At 39.7% G+C, this 20,150-nt stretch overlaps 3 protein-coding genes across 9 annotated transcripts in view; 1 reads left to right on the forward strand and 2 right to left on the reverse strand.

Moving 5' to 3' along the window:
- dve (SATB1_N and homeodomain domain-containing protein dve) overlaps positions 1 to 20,150 on the forward strand; it is a 109,635-nt gene that overhangs the window by 5,448 nt on the left and 84,037 nt on the right. The window lies entirely within an intron of this gene.
- On the reverse strand, positions 118 to 3,118 carry LOC108614837 (solute carrier organic anion transporter family member 74D-like). Its single transcript, XM_018009058.2, has 6 exons — positions 2,793 to 3,118; positions 2,507 to 2,736; positions 1,821 to 2,129; positions 928 to 1,763; positions 398 to 708; positions 118 to 338 (listed from the first exon to the last, which is right to left on the reverse strand). Exons 1-6 carry the CDS (start codon positions 2,969 to 2,971, stop codon positions 161 to 163), a joined length of 2,043 nt encoding a protein of 680 aa, XP_017864547.1. The 5' UTR covers positions 2,972 to 3,118; the 3' UTR covers positions 118 to 160.
- Oatp58Dc (Organic anion transporting polypeptide 58Dc) lies at positions 3,523 to 9,525 on the reverse strand. 7 transcript variants are annotated; one of them, XM_089470009.1, is made up of 8 exons: positions 9,408 to 9,525; positions 6,823 to 7,707; positions 6,533 to 6,762; positions 6,141 to 6,473; positions 4,541 to 5,412; positions 4,339 to 4,482; positions 3,822 to 4,141; positions 3,523 to 3,760 (listed from the first exon to the last, which is right to left on the reverse strand). In XM_089470009.1, exons 2-8 carry the CDS (start codon positions 7,134 to 7,136, stop codon positions 3,586 to 3,588), a joined length of 2,388 nt encoding a protein of 795 aa, XP_089326135.1. In that variant the 5' UTR covers positions 7,137 to 7,707; positions 9,408 to 9,525; the 3' UTR covers positions 3,523 to 3,585. The 7 variants fall into 7 exon arrangements, with proteins under 7 accessions (XP_089326135.1, XP_089326132.1, XP_089326133.1 ...); XM_089470006.1 differs by having other exon boundaries at positions 9,342 to 9,525; XM_089470007.1 differs by having other exon boundaries at positions 6,823 to 7,822; positions 9,342 to 9,525.

Here is a 20,150-nt window from a genome sequence, read left to right on the forward strand (position 1 = left end):
TAACACCTTTTTGAAACTCGCGTGCTACTCTGTTTATCTCGAGCAAATTTGATAAGCCGAAAAATCGCAAATCACTCGGCTAACCTCCGACTTTGTATTTGCTTATGTTACAGTTAATATTTGCTAAAGCTTTTTAATATTTAGATATCAAATATTATTTTTATTTTACTTCGCTAGGTGACAGTTCGTTTAATTCAAATTGTTGTGAGTTCTTTTTGTGTTTTGCCTCTTCTGGCTCTGTGTCGAATATTTGTAAATCTTTGGCATGATACCAGACGCCAATGTTCCAAAAACTGCCAGCAAATATGAACGCAGCAGCCAAAAGATTTATAGTATAGCTACATAGAAGAAGAATTTATGTAGCTGTAAATATGAGCGAATAGTTTTTTGGTCTTACCGTAAGGATTTGGTATCATAGAGCCAGCAATTGCCTTTGCTGCCGCACGTTTTGCCCCAGACCACGCAATAGCTATCCAAAATCCAGCCAAATAAAATGGGACTGGGTATAAAGCTGACTATGGAGGCGATTACATTCCCCAGACCCAGGGCAAAGCTCTTGTCCTCAGATGACACACAGCGCAAGGCCAACAATAGGTTAGCTGTTCTACCAGAGGCGCCTATGAATTTCAGCAAACACATAACGCCTAGGAAAATGAGAAACTGTTTATAGCAATCCACCGGACAGGGTCCTTGTCGTGCATATTGGTACTACGGGAGAGATCAGAGGAAAGACAATAAGATTTTTTGGATATGCAGAGTGTAAGCCAAGTTAAAGTTAAGATTATGCTTTGGAGGTCTATAGTAGTAAGTATTACTTAGACCTTGGAGTAAGCAATTTAGAAGTAAGTTAGTATAAGAGTCTAGTATTACATCTACTTATATCTAAGCATACCAAAGGGAGTGTACAATTAGCACTGGTAGACTTACCTCTGTAGCATTTGCGATATCCAATGTGCCAATGCACTTACACCCTGTGTAGATGAGTCGACCCAGTTCATCCTTCAGTTTACTGTTGCAGCCGGCATGACAGGCAGATATATAGGTAACATTATCTGGACTGCAGATGGGCGCGTAGTGCACATATTCACAGTGACAGGAGGCGGTGCAGCTGTCAGGTGTGCTTGGCGACATGGATGTCGCCTTATCGCTGTCAGCACAGCCGATGAACACATAGCACAAGATGCCTATTACCGTAGATATATCAACAATGCCATTCCAAGCGGCCATTGCCCGGGCACTGGGTTTGTATTTGGAGATTACATAGCCGGAGAGCAAGACACCGGCTGCCGAGAAGGCCAGAGCGACTGTACCCGTTGCCATGGTGGCTGTGCTAGCCGATTGTTGATATTGGGTCTCAATGTACTTGGGCGTAAATATCCAATAGGGCGTATAGCCGAAGAAGTAGAGAATGGAGGCAATGTTGTTATAGACATATACCTTGTTTTTGGCCAATCGTTTGACGGATTGCATCATATCGGCGAGGGATAACTCTGTCACTGAGTGAACCCCAGTGTCGACTCCATTTGCTTTCAACCGTCGAACCTGAGCACTGGGCAGTTCTTTGGGAAACAAGTATAGAAAAAAGGCAGAGATCAGCATTATAATCGTCAATATAATCCAGCCCAGCCACCAGGCGCCCAACCAACGCGAATCCTCATTGGTGATAAGCGGCTTCAGTTGCGGATCTATGTAGAAACGTAGACAAACGGAGGCCAAGGAGTAGCCAAACGCTGGACCCAACATGCGCAGAAAAGCAGACCAGCCTGTGAAAGTGAGAAAACAATGAAGAGAGGCTTAAGAAGAATAGATCGGAAACTTACTAAGCATCGCCGGTGACTTGGACTTGGTTGAATTGTCATCCATATAGGATAGACCCAGTGTGTAGAAGAGTGAACATCCGATTCCAGATATAAATTGCGCCACGAACAACAAAATTATGGGCGCCCATTCACTCGCGCTCTGCACACAGTCGGGCAATCGGGATTGACAGAGTGTGGGATCCTCCTGGGTGGCATTAAAAACACTTGTATTCAAATATTCGTGGGTGAGCTTTATAGCATCCTCGCCAGCGCCGTAGATGAAATGGGGAGATGCCATCAGCAGGCAGAAGATCGCCAAGATGAGAAGCCCTTGGAATAGAAATAGAATATTAGAATGGAGAAGAAGATGTACCAAAAGAGAGAGATATATAGGGATATATAGGGTGAAAGAGGAATGTGGAGAGAGAGAGAAAGAGAAGTAGTAAGAGAGATTGGGAGATACCGATTAAGAGAGAGCTAAGTAGAGAGGAAGTAGAACAGATTGAGGAAAGCAGACAACTGGATTACTAGAGAGGAGAGGCGGGAGGAGGGATAAAAAGAAAGAAAGAGAGGGAAAGAGAGAGATAGGATAGGAGAGAGAGAAAAGAAAACACACAGCGCGAGATTGATAGGGAGACTGTAGAGAAAGAGAATGAGACATAAAGGAAGATTGGGAGAGAGAGAAAAGCAGGGAATGAGGGATTTACCTAGAGCAACATATTTCGGTCGATGTCCGCGACCCGCGTAGTACCCTAAGAAGGCGCAACTCAACGTTGTGCTTATATCGTTGCCCACTGTTATGATGCCCGATGTCTTAGTGGGTATCTTATAGCGTTTCTCCAGCGTTGTAATCGTGCCATTGAAATAGGAAAATGCCATGCCTATAAAGCAGCCGGCGATGCCGAACAGCACCATAAACATGTGCTCCGTGGCCCAGCTATAATGGTAATTACATGAAAACTTAAAAGAGAAATGTTTTCCTTATGAAAATACCGTTGAATGCGTGGTCCTTTGAATATACCAAAGCCACATTGGGTATCTGAGGTGGGTAGCTCCCGTTTCGCATCCTTTTTGTCATTGGGAGCTTTCAGGAATTCAGTCACTTCATTCGCCTCATCTGCCATTGTCGAACTACAGAGCCAAACTGAACTTTGGCAATTTCTAAAGTTCATAAAGTGCAACTATAATTATGCACAACATGTAACCACTGTCTATATCTATATAATAGCTATAAAGTCTTGTAATTAACGTGATCCCACGCGAAAACTTAATTTTAAGATAAGTTGTCTAGGCTTCTGTACATATGCTTTATGCACTGTCTGCCCGACTTTTATGTAGATTATTTAAATAAAGACGATAAAAACAGTAGATACTCGCTAAAGATGTCGCTTTGCAATGTCTCTATTAATACCTAAAATTTTTCATATAAATAGATAATATGTTACATTATCACTAAGTAAATTTATTGATTTTCATAAAGAATTCTTTGGAATTTCTTAGCGGTTTAGCTTAACGTGTGACCACTGTACGTATGTTACTATAGTGAAATAAGAGCCTTGACGGTTGCATTTATCACACGATCTTAGCCGTCATAATAGTTTATTATTCCGACAGACTCGCAATAATTAAAATCTCGCATATATAGGCACCAAAATCACTCACAATCTTTAGCTTAAAGATAACATTATCTTACAAATATATATAGATATATGTTTAGTTAGTATTTTCTTTTGTTTTGTTTTTTTTTTTTTGTTTTTTGTTTGTTTTTATAAATTATTCTAGTAACTTATATTTCGGTATTCTTTTCTGCATTGACCTCCTCCTCGTGCTGCACTATTTGCATTTCGACTTCCTTGACCTCCTCGTCGAATATCTTAAGATCTTTCACATAATACCAGACACCAAAGTCGAAGATAGCGCCCAGGCTAATGAAAACAGCTGCCGTAAAGTTGAGCGTGTATCTAAATCGAATGCGATTAATAAGAGATCAATCAATAATCATATAGTATGTATAGAACTCACCTCATGGACTCTGGATCGTAGAGCCAACAGTTGCCCTTGTTCGTGCACGTTTTACCCCACACCAGGCACATGCGATCAAAGATCCAGCCAAAGAATATGGGTCCCGGTATAAAGGCAAACATCGAGCATAGCATCATGCCAAAGCCCATGGCCGCCGTCTTATCCTTTTCTGGCACACATCGAACCGATACTAGGAAATTGGATGCTCTGCCCGCAGCGCCAATGAATTTTAGAAAGCACATCACTGAGAGAAACGCGATGAACTGCGTCCAACAGTTGACAGGACATGCGCCTGGCGTGGCCTGACCAGCGGCGAGTTGCTGAAAAAGAGAGAGCAAATATGGGAATGAGTTTATAGGGATCCTTATCTGGTAGTGATTGATTGATTGACTAGGAATGCCAAATAATATTTACTTGTTTCTTGAATATCGGAAAACATACGAAAATGAATAGGAAAGTACTCTAGATCCATTGAGAAAACAAATCTCCCTCGTACTTTTTAGTATACAAAACTTACCTCCAAGTATTCCATGGATGAGGCAGTTTCCAGCGCTTTACCCGTTAGATCTCTACTGTTCGCCTCATTAGCCAAATCCAGTGGAGTAAGGCGATTGAAGGTGCTATTTCTTGTGCCCGGTATGCAGGAGCAGTCATAGAAGACCTACAGAAAACAGTAGAAACTATAGACACAGAAATAGACAGGCTCCATTTCGAAGTACCTTTTTGCCATCGGGTCGTACGTGCTCCATCTTGCAGCCGGCATGGCAGGCGGATATATAGGTCATGCTATTCTCGCCACAGACGGGAGAGTAGCGGACATAGTCACAGGAACAGGCCGAATTGCAGGTGACACTGTCATTCACAGCGCTATTGTGAATATTCACAATGACCGAGCGTTCGTTATCCGGACAACCAATGAATGCATAGGTCACAACGCCAGCGACAACCAGAACGGCACAGATCACATTCCATGCGGCCATGTAGCGAGCCTTGGGCTTATAGCGGGATATGATGAAACCGGAGAGCAGTACGCCTATGGCGGAAAAGGCTAGGGCCACAGTGCCCGTGACCATGCTGGAGGTGGCTGCCGACTGCTTGTACTGCACCTCGATGTACTTGGGCGTAAATATCCAGAACGGCGTATACCCAATCAGATAGAAGATGTTCGAGAGCGTGTTGCACATGTACGTCTTGTTGGTGGTCAGACGCCGGAACGTGACCAGCATATCCTTGAACGAAGCCTTTTGCTCTGTTGCCGATTGCTCAGCTCTCGCTTCCAGATCTGCTGTGAGCTTCTCCTTCTCAGTGCTCTCCTTTTGCTTGAGCGAGTGACGTTCGCGTCGTCGTTTTTCCTCCACCATGCGTCTGGCGGCGGCGCGGGGCAGCTCCTTGGGAAACATCGACAAAAAGATGCCCGAGCATGATAACAGACCGCCCATGACTAACCAGCCTAACCACCAAGCGCCCAGCCAGCGTGGATCCTTGTTGTTGATAACCGGATGCAGTTGCGGTGCGATATACAGGCGCAGACAAAAGGATGCCAGAGCATAGCCAATAGCTGGTCCCAGCATTCGCAAAAAGTACGAGAGACCTGCAAAAAAAAAAACAAGACAAAACAATCATAAAACTGAGATGGGTGAGTGAAATTTGAATACTTTGCTCAGAGCGTCAAATGGGGTATATATGTGTTTGGACTGTCTTTTTTCAGATGGTAAAATGGGGTAAACAAAACTGGAGTTTAAAGTCTTCTTTTCTGGTCTAGCTCTGCATTTTGTGTTTAGTCTTTCAGTCTCTAGTCTAGTAGTCTAGTTGCATAAAATTGTTAGAAGTTTTCGTAATAATGATCTAATTATTTCCTTTCTAGAATTGCTTAAAATAGTTCAGTGTTTAAATATTCCTTTTAAAATATTCTAATTAGGATAATTTAGTATTTTTCATATTTTTCCTCGATTCTTTTTTCTTGAACTTCATAGGTATGCCAAAGGATCTTTCATTTCCACACATACATTAATTTTAAAGGGAATATCCCTAACTTCTTTTACGTTTTCTTAAAATTATATCATGTCTTTCATCAAAAACCTGATTAGTCTCAAGAAGATAATTAATTCTGCTCTATCATTCGAGCTATAACTAAACGAGTGATAAGAAACGGAAGCAGTACTTCTGGCTGTTTACTGAGGAGTAATCTCCTCACTTATCTCGCAGACCAACACGACGCCCGTTCTTTTATTGGAGTCGTAAAGCCATAAGATATGTGATCTGCGCACTATCCACTGGAGCGCCCGTCATTATTATGAGACAAATCGTTTAAGAACTTACTGAGCAAAGCTGGAGTCTTGGATTTTTTCGTATTATCGTCCATATAGGAAACGCCCAGAGTGTAGTAGAGGGAGCCACCGATGCCAGATATGAACTGGGCGACAAACAGCAAAACTTGTGGTGCGAAATTTCCCTCGCCCACTTCGCACTCTGCGCCACCTCCCGAGAGGCGACACAAGGTCTTCGATCGCTGCTCTTCTATGGCCTCCATGGTGGCATTCTCGTCGGGCAGTGCCCCAAACTCCTTGGTCAAGGCCAGAGCATCCTCGCCCGGACCGTAAAGAAAATGCGGCGAGGTGGTCATCAGACAGAATAGAACGATAGTCAATAGACCTGGGGGAAATGTCAGAAATGAGGTAGAAGATGTTGCTGGCATCATTTGTAGATCTTACCAAATCCTATCCAACGCGGCCTATGACCCTTGCCCGCATAGTAGGCCAGCACGGCGGAGACCAAGGTTTGGCTAATGTCGTTGCCCACCGATATGATGCCCGTGTTCTTCGAGGGTATCTTGAAGCGTTTCTCAATCGTGGTTATGGTGCCATTAAAGTAGGCGTACGTCATTGAGAAAATGCATCCGACGATGCCATAGAGCAAGACGTAGGCAGTTTGATTGGCGAAGCTGGGAATTATTTATGTTCGATTAGGATTTAGATGCAGGTCGGCGCTTACTCGGCCTTACCGCTGAAAGAAAGTGCCGCGAAGGAACCAAAAGCCACATGTCACATTCTTCTCCAGCGGCATATCGTTGAGCAGCTTGTTGATCTCCTCGGTCATGAGGCGATCCTGCTCGGACTTTTCGCGCTTTAACTTGGCCTTGATGCGTGCCTGGGCGCCTTTGTTGCTCTTGTTGTCCGTCGTCTCGTGGGCATTGCCATTGTTGAGCAGCTTGTGGAGCTCCTCGGGGGCTTCCGCTGCAGCAGCTGTCGCCTCCTCCGGCTGCTCATCGCTGCGAGCTGTGACCCGTCCCTCGACGGGCGCCTCGCCTTGCACCATTTTATTTTGAATACTTTAGTATGTCTTAATTTTGTTTTTTATGTCGGTTTTCTTTTTTTTAGCAGCACATTGAATTCTTCCGGCTGAGGCACACACCCACACACACAGAGCCGCAATAATTGATATGCACAATAATTCTTAATTGTCAAAATAAAAAACTTTCACGAGCAATTAGCTCCGACTTGCTCTTGGGCTTGACTTAGGGTTTTTTATTTTATTTTATTTAGTTTTTTGTTTTTTGTTTTTTTTGTGTTTTTGGTTTAGTGACTGCAATCGTTGCGCTCTGCCGTTAGTTGATGCTGTAGAGCAACCGCACGCATCACCATTTGCGGATCGAATGGCATGTTGTGCCCAAATTACGTGTGATCTTAACTTAAGTTCTTCACTCTGACTGCGCCCAGTGGACACTCGCTGTCTATCCGACTGAGCGAACACACTTTGTTGACAGTTTGGCTGGGTCTTGTTGGCACAGCGTCTATCAAGCTGCCTGGCCGCTTGTGCGTCGCTTGTTATTAAAAGATTATCTTTTATTGGGCTTTTCACCTCATGCCAGAATCTTCAATCATTTTTGCTGAGCGAAAGATATGAAGATAAATAAATTTCAATGAAACAAAATCTCTGTCTCCATTTTTTTTTTTTTTTTTTTTGGGCTAACTATGACTATTGTAGAACAAAAATTGATGAAGCTGTAACAGAGTAGTGATAAGAGTTGTAGCTGATCGTATGTAAGCACACACACACACACACACATACACCCATTTATATGTGTATACATAGTTTCATCTGTGATAATGCTCTTGATAAGTTTTGTTTTCTTGCCTTATCATTGTTTGGCTTGTGGCTTAGCATTCGACAGACTTTTGTTTACTTTCATTTTTGCAAATTCATTTAATTGTTTGAAAATAAAGAAGCATATAATTGAAAATATCTTTATAACTGTGAATATTAAATTGTATATGTTTTATATAGTTGCATTTTTCATGGGCATTTCTTAGAAATTCGCTTTATATCGCAGTTGTTCAAGTAATAAGTGAGGCAATTCAAGTAGTACGAATATCTAATTCTATCTATCTTTATTACAATATATGGCTGAAATCCTTTTGCTTAATTTAAATATCTGTCTCTCTCTCTCTCTCTCTCTCTCTCTCTCTCTTTATCTTTGTTCTCTTTTCTTTCTCAGTTTATGACTTTTTAACTTTATCTGTCTCTCTCTTGTGCCTTACTTTATCTGAATAACTTCTTCATTGTCTATCATTCTCTTTGTTCCACACTGATTCTCGATGTCTCTTTCTCTGTTTCTCTACCTATATATCTTTCCTCTTATTTTTATTTCCCATCTCTCTCTCAATTTGTCTCTCTTCATATCGCTATCATTTTCGCTGCTCTATCTGTCTTTCTCTTTCTCACTCATTTTCTCTCTCCTCTTTCACCGTCTCTCTTGATATTGCTGTCATATTCGCTCTTCCCACTATAATATTAGTCTTTCTTTCTCGTTTTCTTGTACCGCTCTTCTTTCTCTCTCTCTCTCTCATGTTCTCTTATATTTTTCTTCCACTTCCCATTCCTCCGTCTTTCTATTGTTATTCGTACGTAACAAGATCTGCTTTGTCTTATTATATAGTGCATAAATTCCAGGGTATTTAATGTTTAGCTCGTCGTAGATAACAGCTGTATTTTGTTTTCTAAATTTTCCAGATATGTTTACTACATCAACTATAATCTAGTAGAGTTCTAGGCGCTAGTCGCTTTGAGCTCTTTCTCTTGTTATCGCTCACGCTCTATCTCGCTCATTCTCTATCTCTGTCCAACTTTTTGCATTCCCATGCCCATGCTCATTCTTTCTATTATTATTTTGATTTTCAAGAGCCGAGCGCGCGTTAGTGTGAGTGTGAGTGTGTGTAGGTGTGCTCAACGTGTTCTATTATTTAATGCATGTAATGTACATATGTAGGTGGGTAGATATGTATATACAGTATATAGACTATACATTCGTATACAGTATATATGATGCTCGCATGTTCACTTGTGTGTTTATTGTCGACGCCACAATTCACTTAGCATATTTAAATTTTTGCGCTGCTTATCACTTGAACTTTATCTTGATTATGTTGGGCTTGAATCATAATATATATGCTATACGAATATCACTCTCTATATATGCACATACTATATAGAATATATAGTATATACCGAGCATAAATTTACTTTTAAATTAGGGAATTAGCACTTTAGCGAGCCACAGATTTTTCACTGATTTAAATTGTTTCACACCACAAATTGTAGATTAGATCAGCGACTTATAGTTCGTCTTTAACACGACGACGACGACGATATTATCGTAACCGTAAGCGTAGCCATACTAAACTAAGCTAAGCGCTGGATTTGTATTATCTGTGGAAATCTGCTCCAAGTTGTAGCTGAGCAGTTGAGTAGATGAGTGCCTCGCCTTCAAAGCGAATGGAAGTCGAGTCGCGTCTTCAAAAGCTAATTCCAATTCAGCATTGTTTATGTGTGTGTGTGTGTGACTGTGTCAGTGACATCAATTTCCAAGCCGTCGACTTGACAGTGTGTGTGCAGAGCACAGAATTCTTTATTAGATTTGCCAGGCGGTGCTTGCACTTGGATCACAGACAAATTCAAAAGTATCATTTAAGAAACACATATGTGTATAGCCAGGGTTATCAAGGTGAAATTTGATGGGAAAATGCTGAAAAGTTTTCAAAAATGTGCCTAAAGAGTTTATTATTGAGTAGAATAGAGTAGTTTGAGTTCTATGTACAATTTTTGCAGGAATTGGAATTTTAAATTTAAATTTAAATTCATTTAATTTATATTTTTTTACTGTTGTGTGAAATTTTTGATTTGTTGAAAAATTGGATTCAAAATTTTTATATATTTTTCATATATATATTTTTAGAATTCATTTCTTAATGTTAACTGGCAGTTTATTATAGTACTAAAGATATTTTTGAGATTTTTTAAAACACTTCTTTTTTTTAAATTAAAAAAAAAAAACTTTTGTTTGATTAAATATAAAAATATTAAAATATTTTTATCATATAATGATAATAATAATAATAATAATAAAGATGTTTACAGGTAACCAGTTATAGTGTATCAAAGTACTCGGTATATAGACCCATACAGCTACCAGCTCTATCGATACGGAAATATTGTCAATCAATATTTAAGCGTAACCTTGTTGCGCTCTATATATCTATATCAATTTGTGGTGTGTGGCTGCTGGAAAGTGTAAATGTTTATAATATCTTCAATTTGCATATGCATATCTATAGATCAGCCTCCCCCTAGTCCAAGTGTTTGCCAGCAAAATCAATCGACTGCGTTGATTTGCCTTTTAACCCCCGCTGTTTGTCTCTGTGGTTGGGCGTCTGATTCAATCAACCCTCCAAAAAAAAAAAAAAAAAAAAAAAAAAAAAAAAAAAAAGTAAAAAAAAAATTAATGAAATATAAAACCTTATATCTGGTATCACCCGATGCGAACCGAATGCTCTGAAGCTATAGCCCAGACTCAGCTACAGATCGTAAACGATAAGCGATTAGCGCTCTCTCAGCGGGTGAGCTTTTGTAGTCAGCATCAATTGAAATGAAACGAGAATGGCTAGTTGGAGAATAGGCGACTGTTAGATACCTATCGCAGGGTATATAATAGTCGTAGATTCTTGAATTTACTTTTAGTCTCTGCTAAGTAGCTCGCCTCATTATCATTGTTCTCTGACTAATACATACCCTGTCAAATATATCAGCGGACTGCTCAATGAAGAATTCACGAATTCAAGAATTTTAAGAATCGCCAACATAATTAATAATTTCTATGTAAATTACTTGTGCAATAGGATTTTTAAATACCCTACAATAGGTGTCAGCTAAGAATTTTGTTTGAAAATTATTCTTGTAATAATATTTCGAATTTTGTATGACTATACAGAATTTGCTTAACTAAGCGCCCAGTTATGCGACTATTAGATATCCCTTAAGGCTGCTTTGCTGCCCAATTAGGGGTTGCCGATAAAGAAAAATAAGCAAAATCAATTGTATTCATGTCTCGCTGCCTTTTATTTGTGTATTTGCATTGCTTATAAATGTGTAGATGTGAATATCATAAACCCTAGCCACATATGTGGCTTACGAGAGCAGCTAGAGAGTCGGAGTTGGAGTCGAAGTCAGAGTCGGAGTGAGAGTGAAATGTGAAATGTGAAAGCAATGCTTATTAAATTTGAGTTTGAAGTTCTTCTTCGAGCGAGGCCAAATGGAAATGTTTATATATATAATCCCGCCATATGCAAAGGCAGCTATATAATTGGTGTGCGTGTGAGTATGTGTTTGTATGAACATCATATGTTTGGCAGCGCAATAAAAATCAAAAACATAATTTCTTGTATCAATTGAGCGGCCATAAAAAGAGAAAAAAAATCGAAAAGAAGTTGCGCCCGGGCATGTTTATTATTATGAGATGTTTGCATACGAGGCACAGCTGCCATACACACACACACACCCACACGCACACAGCTGTAATTGCAGCACAAATGTGCTTCGTATTCGCATTGGGCGGGTGTGAGGCGGCGGGTATTCCCAATGCCAAGGCTCAGCATAAATAACAACAAATGAGGCAGCGTGTTGCCAGCTTTATCTCTCACTCTTTCCCTATGTGTGTGTGTGTGGCACTTTTGTGCGCCGCCTGTAAGTATGCCACAATATAAAGACAACTGCAAATTATGCGGCTGGCACGCGACTCGCTGCTGCCGCTGCTGCTGCTGCTGCTATTTGTTAGCGATTTTTATTTCCGCAACGCGCTTCCTTTTGTATGCCGTATGCAAATGGCATTGGCCTTATCGCTGCCAGCACACACACACGCACACACATTTAGCTAGCGTTGACAATAAATAATATTTTGCAAATCACGTAAATCGCTATGAATTTCAAATGCATGGGGCGTGGCTCAAGGCAACATTTCTATTTGGGCAGTCACAATCTCCATAAACATGCGAAATGTCTCCCTCTCTCGCTCTCTCCTTCTCTGTGTATGGCTGCTCTTAAGTGTAATGCCAAGACGAATGCTGCGGCTTATGCACGCCTACGTCAGTTTCCGGGTAAGCGCGCCCAACTGCCAACTAAACCGCTTAAGCACTCAATTTGCGCGTGAAAAGGAACTTGACACCCACAACACACACATCACACACACACACGCACACATATACTGTTCGACATGTGTGTGAACGCACGGCACATGTCAGCACTTTGCTTGTGATTTCCGTTTCCGCTCAACCCCTTTGCTGGCTGTCGGCGTCTATTGATATTGCCTGACATAACGGCATGTAGCATACGTTTCTAACTGCTGTCTCTGCTTCGGCTTTTTTTAACCCCTGCTAAACATATATGTGTATTTATTTGTGACTTCCTCCCAGGAGTGTGTGTCAAATTAGGGTTAAATACTGTATGACCTCCCAACCCCACATGCTTTTGACTAATTTGGATTTTTTAGGCTCAGTTTCTTTTTTCTGTTTTTTTGGTTTTTATTTTCAGAGTTAAGTAGGTCTTAAGGGTCTTCATTTGTCTGTGCAGCAGCTGGAGTCGCGCTTAATATGCCGACCGCATGCTAAAACCCACAATTTAGCCAGGCCAATTTTGCTGTCAATTTAAGTTGTAATTAACAGGCGAGCCGTCGGCTGCTGAGAGAGAGAGAGAGAGCGAGAGAGTGGGAGATAGAAAAAAAGTAGCATAAGCTTCGCTTGCTGACCCAACCCTGAACTCTGGGCCATGTGGCATGCAACTCACGTGCGCTCATTACGCATTTGATAAATTTTTGGCCGGGCAGCAGGCAGCAGTGGCCGCGTGGCGACTTCTATTCGGTCAGACAAGGTGCGTCCGACCTAATCACCCAAACCAAAGCCCCAGAAAGGCAGGAGAGAGAGCAAATGTCAAAATAGACAATGCAGCGATTACTTGTACGCGTTTCGGGTGGGGGGAATGTAGCTACTTCAGTTGAAATATGCTCAAAAACGACGAGTGTTAAGAGAAAGACCCGAAAAATAGCTATAAAGAGCTAAATTTGATGTGAAGCAAATAAACGAGCTAAAGCTTAGGGCTGTTGGAGTTTAAAATACTGGGCAAGTCTAGACTGAAAAATGATGTAAATATATCTAAACAATTAATATCTATATAATAATATAATATGTAATATATTAATATTTAACTATTTTTAGTACAAGATCAACATTATTTATTGTAAAAATTTTGTTTTATATTTAGCTCGAGCCAAAACAAGTCTTAGCTGCTATATTTAGCTGAAGCTGAAAAATTAGGTACCTGCTATTTTTAGCTAAAAATTGTGTATAGCTAAAAATAATTTTTTAATAATATATTAACTTCTATATTTATATATCTCAGCCTTAGCTCCACTTAGCCGTAAACACATTATTTCAATAGCTAAATTTCACAGCTAAAACAAGCTAACATTGCCGTTATTTCAACCATTCTGGAGTACCCTTCATATTCGGCACATAATTAATCAAAAAAGCAGCGTAGTTTTTCCACACAATAGCGCCGGAGTCCGGATTTGGGCCATTAAAATTGGCATTGGGCGCGCATAATGAGCTGCAGGACGAAAGTTGAAAAGGATTATGCGTAGCCAGCGCATTGGCAATTGTATTGTTCAGTGTGGGGCGGGGGTAGCGGAGGGAGTGTGGCCTGCCTGGTTCTGCTGTTGGCTGGCTTTCCATTTGTTTTGTTTAGCCAACGCCAACGCCAACGCCAACGTCCATTTTTAATTCCTTTCACATTTCACATTTTATTTTTTGATTTCTTTTTCGCTCACATTTTTACGCTTCTTATAGCTGGCAATGGTGAAGGGTGTGGGCGGTGTGCGGGGGCGTGGCACTTGCCACTCGGCAAAAAAATAAGCTTAGGAGCGGCAAACAAACCGCTCGAGTCCTTTGTCCATTGTGGTGGTATTTATACTCGCCAGAGATGTGAAACGAGTATATTAGTTTTGTTAGACTGCTTTGATTTGTTATACGACTTTTCTTTCCATCTGTATGACTAAACTTGGAATACCGGAGAAAACGTTATCCCAAAGTCTTAAACGACTAGCAGGTTTTACGAAATGTTGAGCTCTTTTATAACTCGATTTATAAGTTATATGATCCATCTGTATAATATAATCTCAAATTGGAATAAGAAACTGTATCCTTCAAAGTCTTAAATCTAGGACCTTTGAGTTTTTTTTTTTTTTGGGTCTTAAGTAGGACTTTTTATATTTATATCCATTCATATGATCATTCATTTAGGAGTCGAAAACTAACATTAATATCCTCCGCATTTTTATAGCGAGTATTTTGCAATCGTTTGCACTCGGCCTCAAAGTTTTTACTGGCTTTATTTGCTGTTCTACATCTATATATATCTTCGTATTTTTTTGAACCATTCTTTCGTTTTTAATTCTTACTTTTTACGCGAAGCCGAGTCGCCGCATTTGCTCAATTAGAGACGTGCCTTGGTCCGGGGCTGTCGCCATAGAGCGTGAACGTTTCTCCATTACATTTGAAATCGTCCTTTTTCTTTTCTTAACTTGGGATAGGGCTTAGGCATGTTTTTTTTCTGTTATTGTTGTTGTTTTTTTTTTTTCTGATTGTTTGGTGCATCCGTTTGTAAGTATCCTTGTCCATGCCCACTTAAACATTCTAAGCTTGTGGCTTAATCCAGCACAGGGTTGACCCTGCTGAACCACGAAAAATCACGTTTTGATTTCTTTTTTATTGTAATTTTACCCCATTTTATACATTTTTAGAAAGGGAAAGAGAGAGAGAGAGAGAGACAGATAGAATTTGGTTTTAATTGGAACGGAGCTTAAATGCTTAAGGAGATTGATTGTTGACCTCTCTACGAGATGCTCATTAATTTAACTAATACCTACTTGGGCTTTTCTGCCTTTCTATGCAATTCTCATAAGAAAATAGATTTAGCTTTATCTTGCTTTTCGTTTAAGTTGAATTTAAGGTCAATGAGGTATTTCTATGTGATCTTCATTATCTTCGTTTCTTTTGAATTTAGCTACATTTGCCCTTCTATGTGATTCTCATGCAAATATATTTGAGCTTAAACGAATTGAAACCGCTTAAAATGAAGACTATTTATTATATACATATGATTTCTTTATGTCCCTTCTTCGTCCTACGATGCACTCTTGTTAATCTCATAGATGATTTGCAACGCCTTGAGTAGGCTTCGTATTAAGTTGCTTTACTCTCGGAAAGCCTCGCTGAGTTATGAGCAAAGTGCCTTGGCAATATTTCATAGCTGCATAAGCAGCTAATTTAAAAAGCAATTTCAAAAACTTAATTTTTCAGCGATTATGTTTGTAAACAGCGGCTGGCGAGTGAGCGAGCTTCCTCTTCTTCTTCTTCCTATTTTAATTTTTTTTTTTTTTTTGCTGCTGTTTTTATCACGAACAAACATTGTGGCAGCCGTTGGTCTAAGCCCACATTTCACCCACCCAGCGAAATGGTCTCAAATATGAATTTATTTTCCTTACTTTTCATCTCATTTTGTTGTTGTTGTTGTTGTTGTTGTGTTTTATGCTGTTTAAAAAGCATTTAAGTCCCTGTAAAGTGACCCTTTTAATTTTTCTTACGCTTCGTCGCATTGTTGCCACTCTTAACAGTGGGAAAACTTCCCCCTGATACGAAGTGGACTACCCAAACTCGCTTTGTTTTTTTGCTTTTTGGGATTTTCTGATATTTCCGGCATTTTCTGGTTTTTCTATTTCATAATTTAATATATTCATACATTGAGTCAGTTTGTGTTTTTTTTTTTTGCGGTTTGACACGCTTGTTCTGTTGTGATTCCGATATCATCTGGGACTTGTCATGGCGCATTATCAAAAAAATTGGCTTGAGTTGGGCGTATCAAACGGAGGGATATGCAGACAGTAAATGCCAATATATTGATGTTGCCTGCATCAACTTTTTAATTGCAATTATTGCTGGGCATTAACTTTGGAAATTATTCCCTCTGCCCTGCTACTTTTAATTAATACAAGTCAAAGTTTATAAATTGATTTCATTTTTTCTAATTGGACGAGGCTTGAGATAGGAAGTTTGCTTTTAGAGGATTGGTATAGGTAAACATATATACGGCATACATAGAAGAAATGCAAAAGTAAATAAAAATTTTCTTACTTTCTCAAAAAATATTGGATGTTGAAAGTGGCTTACAATATATGTATAAACAATCTATATTTAACAGAATTTGAGATATGGGAGTTTCTACTAAAATATCGTTTTTTGATGGAAACGTTACCAAGTTCGACCATTCAAGATAAAACTTTTAATATCATACCATCTTAAAGTAATTTTTACCAAGAAACTCAAGGAATTCGAACTCGTTGCCATTCAATGAAAGAGTCACATATAATTATATAGGGAAAGGTATTCCTTTCCCCCTTTATATATCTTCAATTAGGAATACCTACATAAAATTAATTTAGCTTAGAAATAAATTATGATTGTGGCTTAACATAACTCAACTATAGAGCGCACAAACTAAATTATTTGGAAAATTACAAGAAATAAGAGGAAGAGCCAGCGACAGAAGCTCAAGCAATTGAAAGTTCTTACAGTTCGACCAGCCAGAAACCGCAGAGCAGAATAGCTTTATATAAGGGGGAGAAATAGAGAGAGAGAGTGAGAGAGAGGGAGTTGGAGAGGGTGTAACAGGAGCAGCTCCTGAGCGAATGCAAAAAGTTTAGAAAGCATATAAATTTCATAGCGATTTCATAGTTTGGCAGAGTCCTGGTTCCTTGTCTGGCCAAAAACTCGAATTCGATGGCTTCTTCGTTTCGTTCTGTTGTCCTCTCGATGGGGCGGGGGAGCAGCGCGAAAGACGATAGAGGACAAACGAAGAACGTGAAGCTGCGCTGCGCTGCGCGGGCATTAAACGTTTTCTAATTAAGTGCGCCAGGGAACGAGCTCCATTGTCTTTATTTTTATTATTTTTACAAGGATAATTATTGTTTTTCCAACTCGCAGATTTGATGCTGCGCGCTCAGCGAGGCGTTTTACGCTTTCCCAATTTTTTAGGGGCGCTTTCCTGCAACTCTTAAGGGTGATATATATGTATATATTTATAAAGGGGTAGCATTATATTATATATAAGCTGGTACTGGCCACCCAAGACACTGCAGGCTTATTGGATTAGTATGCGTCGCCTGTCTATTAATGCCAGCTCTTAATGGTTCCTCGCATCCCAACTGTGGCCGGCTTCCTTCCTCCTTACTTCGTCTTTCTCAATATGATTTTCTTTCAAAATAATTTCCTTTTTTTTTGCGTTTTGGGGAGGGCCAAAAAAAAAAAAAGAAGAAGAAAAGCGATTATCGTTGTTCTGCTTTTCATTTATAATGCTCATTGCTTTTGCTGCTGCTTCTTCTTCCACGGAATTATGTGAACATTTATTGAATATTCCGTTTTTGTGTTTGTTTAATTATGAACTTTTTCCTTTGACAAATGATATTGAGTTTATATATATTCCAAGCATTTTTTTTCTTCTTATGCTTTTTAATCTGCCTTTTAATTTTGCCGTAAGTTTTCTTTGATGTCTAAACTTTTTCTTCGGTTTATTTCGCTTTTTTCCGCGTTGTTTACCAATTTGCACAGCTAAAATCACAAAAAAAAAATGAGAAGCTTATGTTTTTTTAATTAGCCTATCATTTGCTCTTCAGCGCGCTTAATACACGGCAAAAAATGTATAAAAAATATGGAAATGTATATATATGACTTGGCTCAGAAATGTAGAGAAATTGAACCGAAATTCCTTTTTCTATCAGGCTGAAATATTAATTAGACTATTTTAGGCATATATTTTGAGTCCATTTCTAGATGAATTGAATTTCTGTGAATTTGTTTGTTTTTAGCATACTTTTGGGCATGAATTTATTGCATGTGAGCTCTATATAAACAAAGATCATATAAAATATCGACCAAACCTTCGAGCTCCTGATGGTTCGCATAGTGGAGACTAAGCTTGAAAGATGTATCATAATATATATAAATACATATTAAAGGAAAGAGCTGAAAATGTCGAGAAATATTGAAGTTTTGTAGAGTTTGTAGAGAACTGTATTGAGCTAAAAGAAGATGAAATGCCGAATGGACTAGATGCATGCTAAAAGATTTGTTGAGCCTTGCCAGGGCGTCTATCATGAGTCACTTTCATATCGCTGAGATGACCACTCATTGCGTAATCTTCAGAGATTAGGTATAATAGACCCTTTGACAGCTGGGAATCTACTCAACAAAAATTTAGACAGTGAGAGAATATATATCTCTAAAAATTATTAACTTCCAGAAAATCGTAGTTAAAATCCATCAAGTCTATTTCGCCATGACGAATGCAACGCAAATGCTTCTCAGTCTCTTCACCCTTTGGCTCTTAACTCTTAAACTAATTTCAATTGCAATGCAGTCCGCCGTGAAATAAACAAGAAATCACTTAATGCCAACAATTACATAACCAATTAGGACTTTTGGCCTTAATGCGAGAGACCAGTCAAGGAGTCAGAAGACAGACGCGCTTAATTTCTGGTTACAGCAGGACAAACGACAGCAGGACACGCTGTCGATTGTGCACATAAAAACCAAAACAGCAGAAAACTTTCAACCAACTGAGTGGGGGAGGGATGTAGAGAGACAGGAAGGGGGGTGGGAGTGAGTGGAATGGGCTGGTATAGCATATCAAGTCGATTACGTTTATGGAATATATAAACGAAATGTATTTGTTGTTGTTATTGTTGCTGCTGTTGTTGTTGTTGCTGCTGCGTCTCTCATCATAAGCTGGACAACAAAAGGTTGCCAATTTGCTGGCTTGTTTGGCAGTTGATACTTGATATGCTTAGCAGGATAAGGGTGCAGAGAAAAAAAAAAAAAAAAAAAACTAGAGAGAAACTCGATTTCTTGTGCTGCAATAGTTGTTTGGCATTGTTGACTGGACAGGAGTCGCTTGATAAGCTACTTGAGCAAAAGCGATTGCAAGCAGACAACGTTTTTTTTTTTTTTTTTTGTATTCTTAAAACATTTATGAAAACATGAAAAGCTGCCCACACACACACACACCCACACACACACACACACACACACACGTATGCCATATAAGCTGATATTGTCAAAAGGCAGCAGGCTTAACTAGGCGTATGCGTAATATAAACCAGCAACAAGAGCACAAACACACACACACACCCAGAGCCACCCACGTGTGTGTGTGTGTTAGACGATAAAGTCAGCAGCATGATAAATCATCGCTATAATATTTATAAATAAAAAAAGGCAACTTGTTAGGGCGCACATATACTATATAATCGAATTTTTATTGATACAAGCAGCTTACGTTGAAAGGATGTGGCCCCACAGAGCGAGACAGGGTGTGGGAGAGAGAGAGAGAGAGAGAGAGAGAGAGAGAGAGGGGGAGTGGGAATAAAAAATAGATACTAATGCGCATTTTTAGCAATTGGTCAAGCAGTCTGAACTACGTTTATTTCCTTATCAAGCTTTAATGTTTGACCATTCACGAAAATTACGCTATGAATATGTTAGACTTAGTTGAGGAGAGACCCAATCAATTGGCCAGATAATTGAGCCAGCTTATATATATGTATATCTTCTATCTTCCTCTCTATATACTATCTCTCTCTCTCTCTCTCTCTCTCTCTCTCTCTCACTCTGTATACATGTCTCTTATGTGGCAACACTTTTTGTGCATTTAGTCGACCACGCCCTCAGCAGTAGCTCAGTCTCAAGACATTTGGCTTTTAATAAAAGCGTCCACAGCGAGCACTTCAAACTGTTTGTAACTCAATTAGAAACAAAGGCTGCCCGAGATGCTGGCTCTAGCTGGTTGCACCAGCTGCTGATTGACTATGCTTAGAGGCAAAGCAAAGCGAAGCGATGCAAAGTAAAGCAAAGCAAAGCATGGCAAAGCGTAGCATGCGACCCGAGTCAGCCAGGC

This window comes from Drosophila arizonae, chromosome 5, assembly GCF_054131065.1.
Source record: "Drosophila arizonae isolate 15081-1271.41 chromosome 5, UAZ_ARI_1.0, whole genome shotgun sequence".
NCBI classification, from domain to species: Eukaryota; Metazoa; Arthropoda; class Insecta; order Diptera; family Drosophilidae; genus Drosophila; species Drosophila arizonae.